The sequence below is a fragment of the Anopheles ziemanni genome, chromosome 2 (genome assembly GCF_943734765.1).
Source record: "Anopheles ziemanni chromosome 2, idAnoZiCoDA_A2_x.2, whole genome shotgun sequence".
Classification (NCBI taxonomy): Eukaryota; Metazoa; Arthropoda; class Insecta; order Diptera; family Culicidae; genus Anopheles; species Anopheles ziemanni.
This window is the reverse complement of record NC_080705.1, coordinates 45,442,693-45,459,354: the sequence shown is the minus strand read 5'-3', so window position 1 is coordinate 45,459,354 and position 16,662 is coordinate 45,442,693. Positions and strand designations below refer to the sequence as shown.

General features: G+C 40.0%; 2 protein-coding genes across 4 annotated transcripts; one reads left to right on the top strand and one right to left on the bottom strand.

The window, feature by feature from the left end:
* The first annotated feature begins 429 nt into the window (after window positions 1-429).
* LOC131290495 (dnaJ protein homolog 1) lies at window positions 430-2,057 on the top strand. 3 transcript variants are annotated; one of them, XM_058319662.1, is made up of 4 exons: window positions 430-788; window positions 847-1,033; window positions 1,150-1,513; window positions 1,598-2,057. In XM_058319662.1, the coding sequence occupies exons 1-4, from the start codon at window positions 566-568 to the stop codon at window positions 1,832-1,834; spliced, it is 1,011 nt and encodes a 336-aa protein (XP_058175645.1). In that variant the 5' UTR covers window positions 430-565; the 3' UTR covers window positions 1,835-2,057. The 3 variants fall into 3 exon arrangements, with proteins under 3 accessions (XP_058175645.1, XP_058175630.1, XP_058175637.1); XM_058319647.1 differs by having other exon boundaries at window positions 847-1,069; window positions 1,156-1,513; XM_058319654.1 differs by having other exon boundaries at window positions 847-1,078; window positions 1,153-1,513.
* Window positions 2,058-5,602: 3,545 nt separating this feature from the next.
* On the bottom strand, window positions 5,603-6,513 carry LOC131280961 (brachyurin-like). The gene is made up of 2 exons (XM_058310206.1): window positions 6,466-6,513; window positions 5,603-6,373 (listed from the first exon to the last, which is right to left on the bottom strand). The coding sequence occupies exons 1-2, from the start codon at window positions 6,511-6,513 to the stop codon at window positions 5,603-5,605; spliced, it is 819 nt and encodes a 272-aa protein (XP_058166189.1).
* Window positions 6,514-16,662: the final 10,149 nt, after the last annotated feature.

The window sequence follows — 16,662 nt, the reverse complement described above, 5'->3', positions numbered from 1 at the left end:
TTGTATTTGTGAGTATTTGCTATAAGATGTCTGATTTTTAAACTTAATATGTTTGAAGAGTAAATGGAATATGTAAGGTAAAACGAAAGAACAACCACTGATGTTTCTTTACGATGTACGTAAAGTGCAGTAAAAAAAACTGTTTTGACATATATGATTTGTGATACCATCTGTTTTTTGTGAGTTACGAATTGAATAATAATTGTTCGTGAATAAATTCAATGTTAATTAATGCTAGCCCAAACTTTAAAAAATTATTGCAATTGTTGCCAACTAAATATTGATAATATAAATTAATTGTTTAGAAACATGCTAGATCATGTGTCGACTATGGGTTCTGACCCTTTGTGTCATATGTGCATTTTATATGTGACAGTGGAACGTTAATTGCTTTGCTTTGTAATAAAATATTTTCTTTATTTCTTCTCAGTGTACGATTTAAGGATAACTGACGAAACAATTTGGTTTGATGTTAGCTGCTTCTAAAAGTGGATGCACATAAAATCGTTGGTGCTCTTTATAAATTTACGACGATTAACAATAAATCCACCTTAAAATACGAGAAATGGGGAAGGATTATTACAAAACCCTTGGTATACCAAGAGGATCGACAGATGAAGATGTTAAAAAGGCCTACCGGAAACTTGCTCTAAAATATCATCCCGACAAGAACAAATCACCAGGAGCAGAAGAGAAGTTCAAAGAAGTGGCTGAAGCATACGAGGTGCTGTCGGACAAAAAGAAACGTGAAATGTATGATAAGTACGGCGAAGAAGGATTGAAAGGACGTAAGTAGTTTGATATTTAGCAGCTATTAAGAGCAAACTAAATGATTTGTTCTTACAGGTGCATCAAATGGTACGACAAATTCGTCACAAAACTTTAGCTACGAATTCCACGGTGATCCTCGTGCAACATTTGCCCAGTTTTTTGGCTCCAACAATCCATTTGGTTCCTTCTTTGACATGCACAACGACAGTCTATTCAACAGTAGTATTTTTAATGACGATGACTTCTTCACGCCCTTAAGTGGCTTAGGTAACAGGCATGGATTAGGAGGTGCATTTAGGTATATTTTATTTGCTTCATTTATAATTTATCACCTAAAGCTATTTTTATATAACTTATATACCTTATATATTATATACTTGATAGGTCACATTCCTTCAACGTTCATTCACCGCTAAAGAAAGAAAAAATTCAGGACCCTCCTATCGAACACGATCTGTACGTAACATTGGAGGAGATTTATCACGGCTGTGTAAAGAAGATGAAGATTTCTCGGCGAGTCATGCAACCAGACGGTACCCCGAAAAAAGAAGATAAATGCGTCAGCATATCAATCAAACCGGGCTGGAAGTCAGGTACGAAAGTAACCTTCCAGAAAGAGGGTGATCAAACGAAGGGTAAAATACCAGCTGACATCGTATTCATCATACGCGACAAGCCTCACGTATGGTTTCGGCGTGAAGGAAGCGATCTTCGATATACCGCTCGATTAACTCTGAAACAGGTATGTTGTGACAAATGGTCACAATTAATTTATCCGTGTTAAAATGTTACTTTTAGATAATTCTCATTCTGTATTCATTTGCAGGCTCTCTGTGGCGTAATATTCGAAGTACCTACAATGACTGGTGAAAAGTTGCGCATAAGTACAAAACAAGAAATCATCAAACCTAACACTGTGAAGCGCATTCAAGGATATGGGCTACCGTTTCCAAAAGAACCATCTAGGAAGGGCGATCTGCTTGTAGCATTCGATATCAAGTTTCCGGATAAGCTTAGTTCATCCGAAAAAGAAGTACTTAACGATATGCTACCCAACGCATAGTACCGAAATCTAAGCAACAGAGCCATAAACCATTTTAAATTTTTTTTTTTTGCAAATTTTCATATATAGACTAACACTACTGCTTAAAAAGTGGTTCGTAAAGGACAATTATATTTGGTATCGATACTTCATTAGTGATGGAAAAAAACAAATTCATTTGTACATAGTTTCTCTCCGACATTAAATGGTATTTGAATTTTGTTTTGAACAATAATCTACAACCTTTTTTAAAATATAATACAGACAGAATACTATATCTGCTCTGTATGCAATAGATACCACATTATATGTCGATTATTTTTCAAGTATATCGATATGAATCGGTAAGAACCTTGCTAACTACATCGGCATTTTTGAGCTGTGTGAGTGTTGAAAAATCTCAGCTAAAATACTCAGACTTGTAAAATGACCATGATCAACGTCACTTGTCAGGGTCAGGCTTGAAGGTGGATGAAAAACTTTCAAGTTCCTTTGCTACCGCTAAGGCTTGCCTGCATACTCTTTAGCCAAGCGCTAGAGAGGGCCATCCAAGACTCGGAGGTGGAAACTTCGGGGACCATTTTCTATATGTCAATCCAGATCGTGGCATACGGTGATGATATAGATTTTATTGGTAGAAGACTCTCCTATGTGTCCTCTCCTCCTCCTAGGCTCACCACCTCGACGGCGTGGGTTCGAATCCCAACCGGGACCGGACCCTCCCCTGTACGAGAGGGACTGACTATCCACGTACAACAAGGAAACAAGTCTCGTAAGCCCTTAACGGGCAGGCATGACCAAGAGGTCGTTACGCCAAGAAGAAGAAGAAGAAGAAGAAGACGACTCTCCTATGTGGCGGAAGCATACCAAAGGATTGAGCAAGCGGGAATAACCTCGGTCTGCCGATTGACGAGGGAAAAACCAAGATGATGGTGGCACCATCAGCGGCCGTGCCAACAATTGTCGAAAGCCTACGCGGGGGTGACGTACAAGAGGAAGAACACATTGTTGAAAACGTCCAAAATTTCACTTATTTTGGGCCAAAGGTTAGCTCCAACAACAACATTGAAGAATCAATTTGCGCTAGGGTGCTGGCAGCCAACCAGTTATAATGTAGTCTAAGAATTCGTATGTTGAACCATTCAATTAAAAAAAATCGATATTAAAACTTAAACAATTTAGGAAGTTTACTGCAATTTTTGTTATTAAAATACTATTATTTTATTTATTCAAAGAATGCATACTGCTACTGTATTCGATTACAATATAATTGAAAGTGTAAATGTATTTAATCCGATGAAGAAAGCATGCAATTTCATCAACATTATGCTTGTTTTCAAAGTGGATTATGTTGCCACAATCCACAAGTCGTTTCACAAGTCAAAAAATGTACTAGATCGTAGCTTAGCGCAAAAAGGAAAACTAATTTTTTATTTAAAACTCGTGTCATTAAAAATTTAAAATAAAAATTATGAATTAATACTGTGGGATTTTCGTAGAAGAATGTTTTTTCTTTTAGTAAAATAATTCCTTTAGTTTACAATAATGTTGGATAAATATCGGTAATAACAAACCGATTGAACAAATTGAAATAAAGCCGAATTTGTGTAATGTTCTCCTGCTAAGTCGAAATCGTTGTGAAAAGTACAATAGTTCGGAAGTAAAGTGAAAAGTTTTCTGGAATCTTCTGTTTTCGTGAGTGGATTTTCATACTTACGGATTTATATTCAATGTGAATTTGGTGGGATAGTTATTCAAACAAGCGATAGAATAATTTGAAATGTAATGTAATGAACCTTAACAGACTACATTGCCTTGTTGAAGTGAATGACGTCACTTTGTTTATGTTAACCTTGTGGATTGGTTATCAGAGTGAGATAAAATTGTTTCATCATATTATCCCGATCACATAATGATTATTTCAGATTGATGAGAAAAAAAATAAGAGTGTTGATTTTTTTCCATACTATCATCATCAATCACTGTTCCACATCGTAATTGAATTGGTTGCGGGTGGTAAGTGTGGTTCAATGTTTCCAAAAAAAAAAAAAAACTAAATTTTACCACCTTGGAAAGTTAGCAATAAAAATAAACCACAGAAAATACTTGCAGTCGAACAACTGTCTACAAACTTTCTATTGAAGGTTTTAGTTCACTATCAAGCAGCATAACCTACATTTTATTATTTGTAATTTATATACCCCAGCAGATTAATTCTGCAGTGGTTAATTATTTTACAAAAGAAATCTGTTTGGGGTAAATTAGATAGTTGCGACAATGTAATTGTAGTTAACACAATGACATTTTTGCACATAACGCACAATATGTTACATAAAACCGATTTCAGCAGTGCAGCCTTGCGACCTTTTTTCTATGAGCAAGCTTAAACGATTTGATCGCGTATAGTTCTATAGGCAGCTATATCGACCTTGTCCACGGTAGAGGGTCGCGGAGGAGGAATTCTCCTTAACTCTCACCTGTAAAATTTTCAACTTCAGTTTATTAATTTATCTGGCCTTATGGCCTACATAAATCTTATGACTAGACTTAACAATTAAACGCGAACATAACGTAAAAGACTACTGACCGAATCCGCAGTCATATTCATATCCAAAGAATGCGCAGACAAATTACAAGCGGATGCCATCCGGAGCAAAGGATCACGAGCACAAAAACATAACGACGAAAAGAAACGCCTTACAAAGATCTAGATCTGAGGGCTCGACTTGGTGCGTAGTAAGCGATATCTGATAGAAGAAACGGAGCATCAATTTGGTCAGTTAGTAATTTATGTAGAAAAACAACCTCGGAAATCGTCTTCCGGCGTTTCAACGTGTTAATTCCAAGCAGCAGGCACCGAGTCGGGTAGTCGGGCAGGGACGCGTCGTTCCATCAGGGAAGACGGGTCAGAGCTACTCGAGTAAACCTGCGTTGGAAGCTTCTAAACGATCGATCCTATTCCTGTGCACAGGTGAACCACACACGCAAATTCGACAACGGGCAACACTAAACTGCAGTACAAAGATTTAAGGCGCATCGGGTCACGGAATTCTTTACAAGCACGCAACAAAAATCCTAACATTTGGTTCGCTTTCAGTATGATAGTACCCACATGCGCGTTAAGGCTAAGCTTAGAGACTAGTAAAATGCCAAGATCACGTATAACTTCACAGCGAGAAAGATCAGAGTCACATAGCTTGTATTTAAAAGTAATCGGTGACTTTTTTCGCGTAAACAAGATAACAGAACATTTACTAACATTTAGTGATAAACCGATGGATATACACCAACAGTTAAAGACATTCAAACAGTTCTGAAGTTGAAAGCAGTCACTTGGGTTGCGAATAGTCAAGTACAGTTTTAGGTCGTCAGCGTATAATAACATGAAACCATGATCTATGGCTAGGGTGACGTCGTTAATAAATAAAATAAATAAGAGAAAAATTAACTGATGCGAGTTCGCTGGGTAGATTCGAGCCGGTTGTCTACTTCGTGAGTATTTATGGTATACGCGACATCCTTATGTGACTTTTTAATGGTAGACTGGTTAAACGGCGCGTTTGTTATTATTGGGAAAGTGTAAAATAAGTAAATAGTACCGATTAAATTTCATTCATTCTGCGATAACGTTTCTTACTGAGAGGATTGACGAACATTTGATAATAAGGTTGATGAAGCTTGCTTATTTATGACATTACATGCCAAGAAGTTGATCCATCTAGCTGTTATCGCAATATACGGTTATTTGAAATTTATTCTTTTAACCTCTGAAGTTTTTATTATGTTTTTTTATACCCCACTTTGTTCCCGGATCCAGTCGCGGAAGTGTGTCGTTCTGACGTATCCGGAAGGAAAACCAGCCTCACAACCAGCAGCTGCGACGAATGACACAACACCGATCTGAACGGATTGTCCATTCTCATTGACAGTCAATGGGCCACCCGAGTCTCCATTGCAGGTACCTTGGTTAGCAGCATCACGACCGACGGCGCAAACGGTGGAATCGATGATTGTGGCCGCGCCATAGACACCCATGCATTGGATGTTGGAAATTATATTGACGTGTACGAAATTAAGAGTAGGAGAAATGCCCTGAATTGCATCACTAATACGTCCAAAGCCAGAGACGGTGGCCTCACGGTTCAGGAATGTTTCACCCAGATTGGCGTCTGGGAGGGAAACGACCTGGATGTTGCCGCCAAGAGGAACCGGCTCGCTCAGACGAATCAGACCAATGTCATTGTTCAGGTTATTTGCGTTGTACGCTGGATGCAAGATGATCAAATCGGAAGTACGTACTGTACCCTCAGTAGTACTGATTGTACCGACGCGAACGGTGAACTGTACGATACCGACTTGACAGTGAGCGGCAGTCAGCACCCAAATATCCGAAATCAGGGATCCACCACAGAACAGGGTTCCACCACCGGCAGTTTGACCGGCTAGGAAAGCTTGATACGGGAACTGTCCGAGAGCCGCTGGGAATCCATTTACAATTCGTGGGCTACGTTGCTGAGCTTCACGCAATGGTAAGAACGACTCGAAACTGAGCACGTTGGCCTAAGAATGAAATTTCACACGATTGTTAGTTTTTTGTATAGTAGCTATATCCAATATGAACAAATGAGGCAGCAGTTATATATTTAACTTACTTGCGCAACGGCCAGGCACGCTAAAGCGATAGCAACAAACAGTTTCATCATCAACGCTGGTTTCTCCTGTCTACAACGCTTGTTATACAGAGCCTTCTCTTTATATACGAATCCGTTGGTTCTTTTGTCACTAGTTGATAAACTTATTGGTTTGAAGCTGGAATTTGAGATATGAAACACACGTATTGACGTAATTAATCGTTTATGATAAGAAATTTGGCTGCAAAGCTGCAAGGCTGTGATGAATAGCAAGTTTTTAGTATAATAAATACTGTAGGTGCGTCTTATTCTTGGTTTAGAGTAGATTATTTCTTATCACATTCAGCTCGTCAATGGAAAACCGAATCCAATAAGATAAAACCCACCAGATTAGGATGAATGAATAATCTTAAGTGCCATTTATATACGCAGCATGTTATCAAGCATCAAAGGTTCATTGGACAAATAATCTAGATGTGTGTAAATGTTGGTTTATCGACAAAAGGAAGAGGGACTCCTCAATCTGGTTACGTGTATGAGACTCTTAAATTAAGTACATTTGTTTATAAAGTATGTATAATTATATTTATTGATTTATTTATCTATTTATTTATTCATTTATTTATTTATTTATTTAAAAAAACGACGAGAAAAGGTCGCGTTGTTGTCGCGCCAATGTTGCTACCGATAACGGCAAAGTTAAACTTAACAAGCCCAAAGTGCTTCCTAACGATACCAAACAAAAACCGTGCGCGTGCAATTGACTGCCTACTACCAACAAAGAGCAGTTTGATGCCGACGAATTGGCCCTGAAAACAGTGTATTGTATACACGCAAACATCGGATCATTGGATCGCTGGTGCCGAATTCACTTACTCTATACACTGTTTTCAGGGCCAATTCGTCGGCATCAAGCTGCTCTTTGTTGGTAGTAGGCAGTCAATTGCACGCGCACGGTTTTTGTTTGGTTTCGTTAGAAAGCACTTTGGGTTTGTTAAGTTTAACTTTGCCATTATCGGTAACAACATTGACGCGACAACAACGCGACATTTTCTCGTCGCGCCAATGTTGCTACCGATAATGGCAAAGTTAAACTTAACAAACCCAAACTGGTTCCTAACGATGCCAAACAAAAACCTTGCGCGTGCAATTCACTGCCTACTACCAACAAAGAGCAGCTTGATGCCGACGAATTGGCCCTGAAAACAGTGTAAGTTATCTTAACTAATGCTTTACCTCTTGAGCTTCTGCTTGGTGCCACAAGTTCAAAGTTCTCAAGGATGAAGGGAGTATCCACTTCACCATTAAGTAACTTTTGAATAAACAGACATTTAGCAAATATTCTTCAGGCTTCAAGGGTTAAGAGGCCGAACAATAGACATCTTACATTGTATGGGGGACGCGGCATTTGGTTAGCCCAGAAAAGCTGGTACGGTTAAGCGTACTGTCTAAAATTGCGTCTAAGTCACGTATCACAGTACAGCCAGGAACGTTGACATTTGCTTATATTAACATACATGTTATTTTTAGTACACCAAGAAGAAAGCGAATTAAGGGCGTCTTGTAATGTTTCGCAGTCATAGAGGCTCTGCACAGATAGGAATATTTTGAAGTCATCGCTGAAAAGCCACACAATTACATTGCGTACGGTGTAAACGATGTCATTAATAAATAGGGAAAACAGTAACGTCCCCAAAGTGCGGTCACCGGATGAGTTACAAAATGATACAGAAAAATATGACCCTATTCCCGCTAGGCAGCTCGAAATATCGTCCTAAAAACGCTCTACCCGCGAACAAACGTCCTACTTTTTTGTATAGGGATGAAACAAATGTAGACGTTTTTCGAGCAATCGTCCTACTTCGTCCTACTCACCATACAAAACTTCTCGATGTTTGTGTCACGTCGTACGTTTTTTAGGACGATTTGCTCGAAATCGCCTAGCGGGTTTTAATAGAAATTTGACATTGCTGTCAAATATCTAGGTAGCTATCGAGTCAATTGACAGAAGGTTGACTTTTTCAAATGAAGCACGGAAATCGGTGTAAATGACGTCCACTTCTTGGCCATTGTCAATAGTATCGTATACTTAAAAACGATAACTAGTTGGACCCGGGGGTCTCTGACAGCCGAGCGGTAGCGCCGGTTAGAAAATCGGCCCATGAGCGCCGGGGCTCACCACCTCGACGGCGTGGGTTCGAATCCCAACCGAGACCGGACCCTCCCCTGTACGAGAGGGACTGACTATTCACGTACAACAGGGAAAACAAGTCTCGTAAGCCCGTAACGGGCCGGCATGACCAACAAGGTCGTTACGCCAAGAAGAAGATAAAAGCACAATGAATATAAAGGTGCATGATTTTCTCGAACAGTTTAAGGCAATTGTTCCAAAATACCGATGAAACATTGAAATTCTTCGATAGTTACACACATTTATTTCGTCCGATCCGCTATACAAACTCCAGTAATTGAGTGGCTCCATTAGATAGCACGATTGAGTGAAGCGAACACATAAGCGAGATGCACTGTTCGGACGCTTTCTGACGCTAAGCTTAGACAGCAATACACGGAGCAGCGAATGCGAAAGCGAGATACACTGTTCTGACACTTTTCTTACGCTTAGATAGCAATATAGCAACGAACGAGCGAAGCGAGCGCGAAAGCGAGATGCACTGCAGCATACCGGTTTTCCCACGCGTTCTGCTTTTGCTAAGGATACTGAGGATGGAGGGGAAATTTTTGTTGCGCTCTGATCGGGTGAACGATTTGATGAGCGAGTTTTTGGTAGTCGATGGTTACCTTGATTATCGATGGTTACTTTGCCGGAAAATAAAACAAAACAAAGCGGAAATCTGCAGTCATTGTTTGATTCAAAGTTTGTAATAGAAGGGAAATGAAACGTTTTCGTGATTATGGAAACATTTTTTTCGAACATTGCTTTTACTCTTAGGAGAGGTGGTGCTTCAACGTGATGAAAATAACCAACGCAGAGTAAAATTAACAATAAAACTACATCCGTAAGGTTAGGCCCTGTAGCAGGGCCCTGTAACCGGGACCTGTCAAACGGCCGACTTTCCGGGCCCTGTAAACTGAGTCCTGTAAGTGGGCCGTGTAACCGGGCCCTGCAAATTGGCCGTGTTACCGGGCCCTGTAAACGGGCCCTGTAACCGGGACCTGTTAACGGGCCCTGTTACCGGGTCCTGTAAACGGGTCCTCTAAACGGGTCCTGAAACTGGGTCCTGTAAACTGGCCCTGTAAACGGGCCGTGTTACCAGGCTCTGTAAACGGGTCCTGTATACGAGTCCTGTTATCGGGCCATGTTACCGGACCCTGTAAACGGGCTCTGTCCTGTAACTGGACCGTGTAACCGGGCCGTTTTACCTAGTCCGCTATACAAACTCCAGTAACTGAGTGGTTCCATTAGACAGTACGTTTGAGCGAAGCAAACACGTAAGCGAGATGCACTGTTCTGATGTTTTTCTGATGCTAAGCTTAGATAGCAATATACGTAGCAGCGAATGCGAAAGCGAGATACACTGTTCTGACACTTTTCTTACGCTTAGATAGCAATATGGCGGGGTGCCCATGGCGCAGCGGTAGCGCGAGGAAACACCACACCACAGGTGTGGGATCGAATCTCGAGTCTGGCACCCTCCGGTATTACGAACGGCTGACCACCGATCTATAATATACCGTCTTTCGGTCACACAAACTCTCTTCGGAGAGAGGCCTTGTCCCACTAGGGGATGTCGTGCCACATAAAAAAAAAAGATAGCAATATAGCAACGAACGAGCGAAGCGAGCGCGAAAGCGAGATGCACTGCACACCGGTTTTCCCACGCGTTCTGCTTTTGCCAAGGATACTTAGGATGAAGGGGAAATTTTTGTCGCGCTCTGATCCGGTGAACGATTTGATGAGCGAGTTTTTGGTACCCGTTGGTTACTTTGATTATCGATGGTTACTTTGCCGGAAAATAAAATAAAGCAAAGCGGAAAGCTGCAGACACAGTTTCATTAAAAGTTTGTGAAACGAGGGAAATGAAACGTTTTCGTGATTATGGAAACAATTTTTTCGAACATTGCTTTTACTCTTGGTGGTGCTTCAACGTGTTGAAAATAACCAACGCAGAGTAAAATTAATAATAAAACTACATCCATAAGGTTAGGCCCTATAGCCGGGACCTGTAAACGGGGACTGTAACCGGGCCCTGTAAACGGGCACTGTAACCGGGCCCTGTAAACGGGCACTGTAACCGAGCCCTGTAAACGGGCACTGTAACCGGGCCCTGTAAACGGGCCCTGTAAACAGACACTGTAACCGGGTCCTGTAACTGGGTCCGGTAACTGGGTCGTGTAACCGGGCCGTTTTACCTAGTTAAGTCAGATTCCCCGTTGGAACGGGAAACATCCATGACGATTTACAAAGAAAACAAGACAATCGGCCCAGCTCAACGGCGTTGGTTCGAATCCCAACCAAGACCGAACCCTCCCCTGTACGAGAGGACTGACTATCCTCGTACACATAGGGTAAAAGTCTTGAAAGCTTTTAACGGAGTAGGCATGATCAACAAGGACTCTACGCCAAGAAAAAGACAGGTATAAGAGCTGCCTTGTAGTTTAGAAAAAATGCGCTTGGGATGAAGTCAGGCCCTGGCGGAACGATGGCTTCATTTAAGAAAGAAAATGGCTCCCACCTTAGCTTCAGAGAGAAAAGGCTTGGATAGGTCGACTTCCTCGTTAATGCCGCTTGGAGTTGGGCTCGTCCTAACTGGTCGAGGAGCTGCTGGTGTACACATAGGCAAAGGGCTTAGCAGAAGCTTTGCAAAACTCGGCATCTCCGGTGATCGTATTCCCTTGAAAGACCAAGGAGGAAGGGAGCCGTTTACTAGACTTCTTGTTCTTGACGAAATTCCAAAATGCCTTAAAGGTTGTAAAAAGTTGATCTCGGTTTTTCTAATACGACGGAGGACCCAAAAGTAACGGGAATTAGGTAGTAGGGAGGGGAGGCGGAAAAGGGGATCGGGTTCAATTTTTTTAAACTTAACCCTTCCTTGGTCAGCATGTAAAGTTTTATTGCTGTGAGTGCATCCGCTCGTCTTTAAGAATTTTTCCAGTGTAACGATTTTTTTTTATCGGCGAAAAAGTGAGATGGCCAAGTGGAACTGAGGCTACCCTCGTTCTGGGTTCTGAATAGGCAATCCGATATATTTCCTTGTATATTTTGGCGGCAAATGAGCAAAGTTGGCCAGATGAATATCATTTCGCAGGTGCCGCATGGTACGCAATTCCCTTTATGCTCGGTTTCTTCGGCATTTCACAGTTTGTCACAGGAGCTTGTTCATGGTGGTTTCTTGTTTTTTTTAAACGTGGGGCAAACTGATCAAATAGGCCAGTGATGTCAAACTCGTTTCACCTCGCGGCCAGCATTTCCTCCCAAAATAGGTTCGCGGGCCGCATTTCCTCCCAAAAAAGGTTCGCGGGCCAAACCATATAATTGATTGGATTGATGAAAATATGTTCTTATCAGTGTGGTTTGATCCAAACATCAAATTTTTTCAAAAAACCTTAAAATTTTTTAAATATTATATTACTTTTTATAAAATTTACAACTTTCAGTAAAAGATAAGGTTGCTTTAACACTATTCTGCATTTTGATTTTTAGTAAATTTAAGATATCAAATAAGTAAATGTGCATTATTATTACAGCTAACTTATTGCTCCACATCTGTTATTTTATTTGAAATGCTCTTGTAGTTCATGACGTTTGTTTTGTATTTATTATAACACTATTTATTCGCTTGTCTCGAAAATATATGTGAATTTTTTGCTCTTGTCAACCGCAATATATCGGCGTGATGTGGATCAAAGTTGTATATCACTTTCTTAAAGAAATTGTTTAAATTGAAGTTCATTCAGTTCTTTTGCAATTCATTCAATTCACCAAAAAACATTTGGCTATACAAACAAAAGCTAATACTCAAAGATCCAAACATTCGATGTATTGCTTCAAAGGGGCCGCGGGCCGGATCCGACGTTCTTGCGGGCCGGATGTGGCCCGCGGGCCGTATGTTTGACATCCCTGAAATAGGCTGTTGACCACACCAGTGAAGTTCCTAACAAGTTCCCAGTTTACAATAGAGAGCGCATTGGTAGAATTGGTTCGTCCGAAGGTGGAGTAGCGTTGCATGGAAGTACGATCTGGTGAGACGCTGCAGCACAGGATCGATAAACTGGTAGAAAGTGCAGGATGATGTAGATCCGGTTCGGATAAGTTATCCTGGCACTGATCATTTGAACTTAGAAGTTCGGTGGAGTCCTCAAAAACGAGGTCGAGCATAGTGTTGTAGTTGATGATGCTGTAAACGTGTGCACGTACATAAATAGTCTACCATTTGAAAAAGACGTTACTGGTTATATATTCAGGTCATACGATCCGATACCGGAGTTCACAGAGGCGATCAGCTTGCTACATGCATAGAAAAAACTATACTGCAGGCAATTAACATAGCTGGCTATTCAATAATAATTTATAACTCTGTGGATTAACATGGCGTGTGTTATTAGTGAATAGCAACGTCTTTTTCAAATGGTAGACTATTTCATCTTGCATTGCATCTATCTCGGGGTCCACACTACAGCGCGACGTCGCCTGACAGGAGCTGAACTCCATATAAAAATAAATTAAATGAAAATATAAATTTTCAAAATAAAAGTTTTTCCGTAAACGTAGTAAAAAATAAAAAATAATGTATGTTAAATGAGATATGTGTTTATGTATCAGTTTTTCGTCTTTATCGTTATTCGCATTACATCGAGATTGCTCTCAGTTCGAACGCCATCTACGATGCATGACCTGATGCCTTAAATTATCAAGTTATCTTATTTGGCTTAGTGTTACTAAATGAAACTTGTTACCTCCTCCCAAAAGATGGTCACGCTCAAACGCGCCCAACACTTTTGTTTATCTGTTTCTATAAAAAATGAATGTTTGTTTATTCGTGAGGCTAAAACTCAAAACCGGCTGGATGAGTATTGACGATGTGTTCGTAGGATTTTTTCCTTGTTACCCAAGCACGATGGAGCGAAGCCGGGATAAAAATCAAAAATTCCTTTTTGGATTTCAGAAAAATGAGATATTTTTTCTTAAAGTACAAGATGAAACTAAGAAATGACCCAAAAACTAGAGCCTCTGTTCTTCCAGGTTCTGAGAAACAGCCCGTCAAAGTCAAGATTTGTGAAAATATTGCGTGAAAAATTGAAAAAAATCCATCAACTTTGAAGGTCTGTAACTCCTATAATAATGGCCGGAATCGAATTTCAAGCACAGTTTTGGAAAGGTATATTATCATACTTTAAAATTGTTGACAGTTAAGGTAAATTGAAATTGAATGTCACAAAATATTAAGCATGGTGGTAAAAGAGTAAATGAGGCCCCGGGCTAGATTCTCCTCTCCCTGCTGGTTCACATTAAGCGCCTGAAGCTATGCAAAGCGCGACACATGCATTCGTTTCGAATTTTTGAACGCTAACGGTTCGCTTAAAAGAACATAACGGTTTAAACTAATCACCCAGTGGAGGTTGCATGCGGGTTAATATACTTTTACATGTTAAGTTACTAGTAAGTAAACTATACCACACATGGTGGACAGCATGAAACAATGAGTTTAGCCGAAGAAATGATTTGGAAACGGCGGCGCGCCCGCAGCGAGCGAAGCGAGCGGACTGCGCTAGGTCTACCGAAAAAGAGAGTTTGTTATATTTTTGAGAAATAAGGGGGGCCCGTGGGCCCCCCTCATACCGCAGCCCCTAGGTTGATTGCGTAGCCGAAATTAACGGTACACACTACGATTCAAATACTCGTAGGTTGAATTTAACAAATTAATGTATCACCAATTGCATACATTCAGTTTAAACGTCCACAAGAGGTGTAGCCACGATCGAAAACATGGCGGCCGGGGCCTCATTTACTCTTTTACCGTAAAAGATTGTAATATGTTGCATACCCACTTATAGTCTAGAATGTTTTGTAACAATAAATGATGGTTTTTTTTGCATATACGCGCGACCTTTACCTGTTTTTTTGAACTTCGTATGTGAAGCTTATAGTTTATCACCTACTAGGCGTCTCCATCATGCCATATGCCGCATCGTGTGTGGTAAGAAATATTTGAAATTCTCATTCAATGAAGGTCGATGATCGTATCGTAAAAATGTGAAGCAGGGTAGTGGTTGAACATCACGTAAAAGGGGAAAGACAAGCCAAGTCAATGGCAAAGAATGAAGTTTGGTTTGGTTTGCTTTGAATGCATTAGGTCGCTTTTCTTGTTCTACAGCTCACAAACCCATCTTTTTATACCCAAAATTCCTATTAATAATGTACCCTACACTAACATTTTGTTCTGTTTGTACCCTTACCTGTAAAAATTGAATTTAATCTTCAAGAGTTGGTGAAAACACTGCGTGTAAAATAATTGAAATGCAAAAAGCAGAAATCTTGCGACACCTTCCATCTTCTTTGTGTGATTCACTAAGCATCGTATTATTGTGCTCGTGGGGCATTGACGGACCTAGTGGACACAGCATTTACAATCAAATGTTTCATGGTTCCGCAATGCTGCATCAGACAGTGAATTACTAGTATCGGCATTAACGCCTATCCGTCTGTCGTTCATTAGTGACGATTCAGATATCATCTGGATAAACTTGATGCTGAAGTGATAGGTTTTGCAGGCCAATTGTGATCGAGTTTGCGAAAGAGTCAAAAGAAAAAGTTATACAAACAGTGGCAGTAAACTATTCATTTTACATGAGTTTAATTGATGGAAAATTTTTGGCGTATTTAACCGAAACTCTGTCTATGCAAACATGTTGTATATGTGGTGCACCAACAGAAACCAACGGAAATGAACAGTGTAGAGCACTTAGAAAGTGGATTTATTCCAAATTATGAGAATTTATCTTATGGAATATCTCCACTGCACTTTTGGATGAGATTTTTCGAATTCTTGCTTCACATTTCGTACAGAATTGAATTTAAAAAATGGAAGGTTACTAAAAATTATAAAAAAACATGCATAATGATCGAAAGAAATTGTATTGGAAAAGATGTACAAAAATTTGGTGGTTAAGTAGATGAACCAAGGCAAATGGGTGGAAATAGTACGACGGGAAATGTTTGTCGTCGGGCTTATTAAAAACATAGAAAAATTGAGCGATATTTTGCAAATAGAAACAGAAATTATAGAAAGGTTTCGAAATATTTTAATAGCCATCAACTGTTCACAGCCTTCAAATCCAAAAACTATTAGTCTATATTGCAAAGACACATACATGTTGTACATACATCATTACAATTGATACAAAATGCCTTCTACTGTCCATAAAGTTCTTGCGCATATAGATGAAATAATTGTAAATGTCCCAGGTCCTTTGGGATCCTTAGGAGAGGAAGCAGCAGAAGGTAGAAATAAAATATACAGAAGGGATAGGAGAGAACATGCCCGTAAAATGTCACAAGAATTCAATATTAAAGACATTTTTATGAGAGCATTACAATCATCCGATTCATACATTTCAACAAGATCTCTGTCTAAATCGTTGAAAAATAAAAAACAAATCCCATACCCAGACGCAGTAAAAACATTCTTCGTAGATTACAGCTCCTCAAATAGTAACAGACCCTTGCCAATTCAATACCAAGAATATGATGGTACAAGCTCAGAATAGTTCAGAAGTTTTGTCCGCGTTAGATATCAATTATTTTCCAGATAACAATATTTTGAATGAAAGTTTGTTGTAAATTTAGTTTGTTTTACAGCCGCTACCGGCCAGCTCTGTCGTACGCTCCTCGAACTTTGTCTTGTAAGCCCGATCGTTGGCTTCTGTGCCAATACGTTCAGCTTTCGCTCCGATTCGCTCGTCTTGTTCGTTGCTTAACAAGGTGACTAAACCAAGCTAAACAACTCGCGAAGGTTTATAGAGCATCAAAGTCAAGGTGTATAGTTTTGGTGTCAAAAAAATAAAAAAATAATGGCTGTCGTAATGGCAGTAGACAGAGCTGGCCGGTAGCGGCTGTAAATCAAACTAAAAAAAATTTTTAAGTTAATGGAAAAAAAAAGATTGAAAAAATAATGCACCCATAGAAAAGTCCAAAAATATGAGGTTTTTGCAGCGCTACCTGACGGGAATGTCCAGAAACATCATAATTTCGTGTAATGT

Bases quoted from the DNA above. Each gene is read 5' to 3' on its own strand.
- LOC131280961 (XM_058310206.1), bottom strand. From the start codon at position 6,513: ATGAAACTGTTTGTTGCTATCGCTTTAGCGTGCCTGGCCGTTGCGCAA. The intron at 6,374-6,465 runs GTAAGTTAAATA...TTTCATTCTTAG, and splicing joins CGTGCCTGGCCGTTGCGCAA to GCCAACGTGCTCAGTTTCGA.
- LOC131290495 (XM_058319654.1), top strand. From the start codon at position 566: ATGGGGAAGGATTATTACAAAACCCTTGGTATACCAAGAGGATCGACA. The intron at 789-846 runs GTAAGTAGTTTG...TTGTTCTTACAG, and splicing joins CGAAGAAGGATTGAAAGGAC to GTGCATCAAATGGTACGACA. The intron at 1,079-1,152 runs ATTTGCTTCATT...TTATATACTTGA, and splicing joins GGTGCATTTAGGTATATTTT to TAGGTCACATTCCTTCAACG.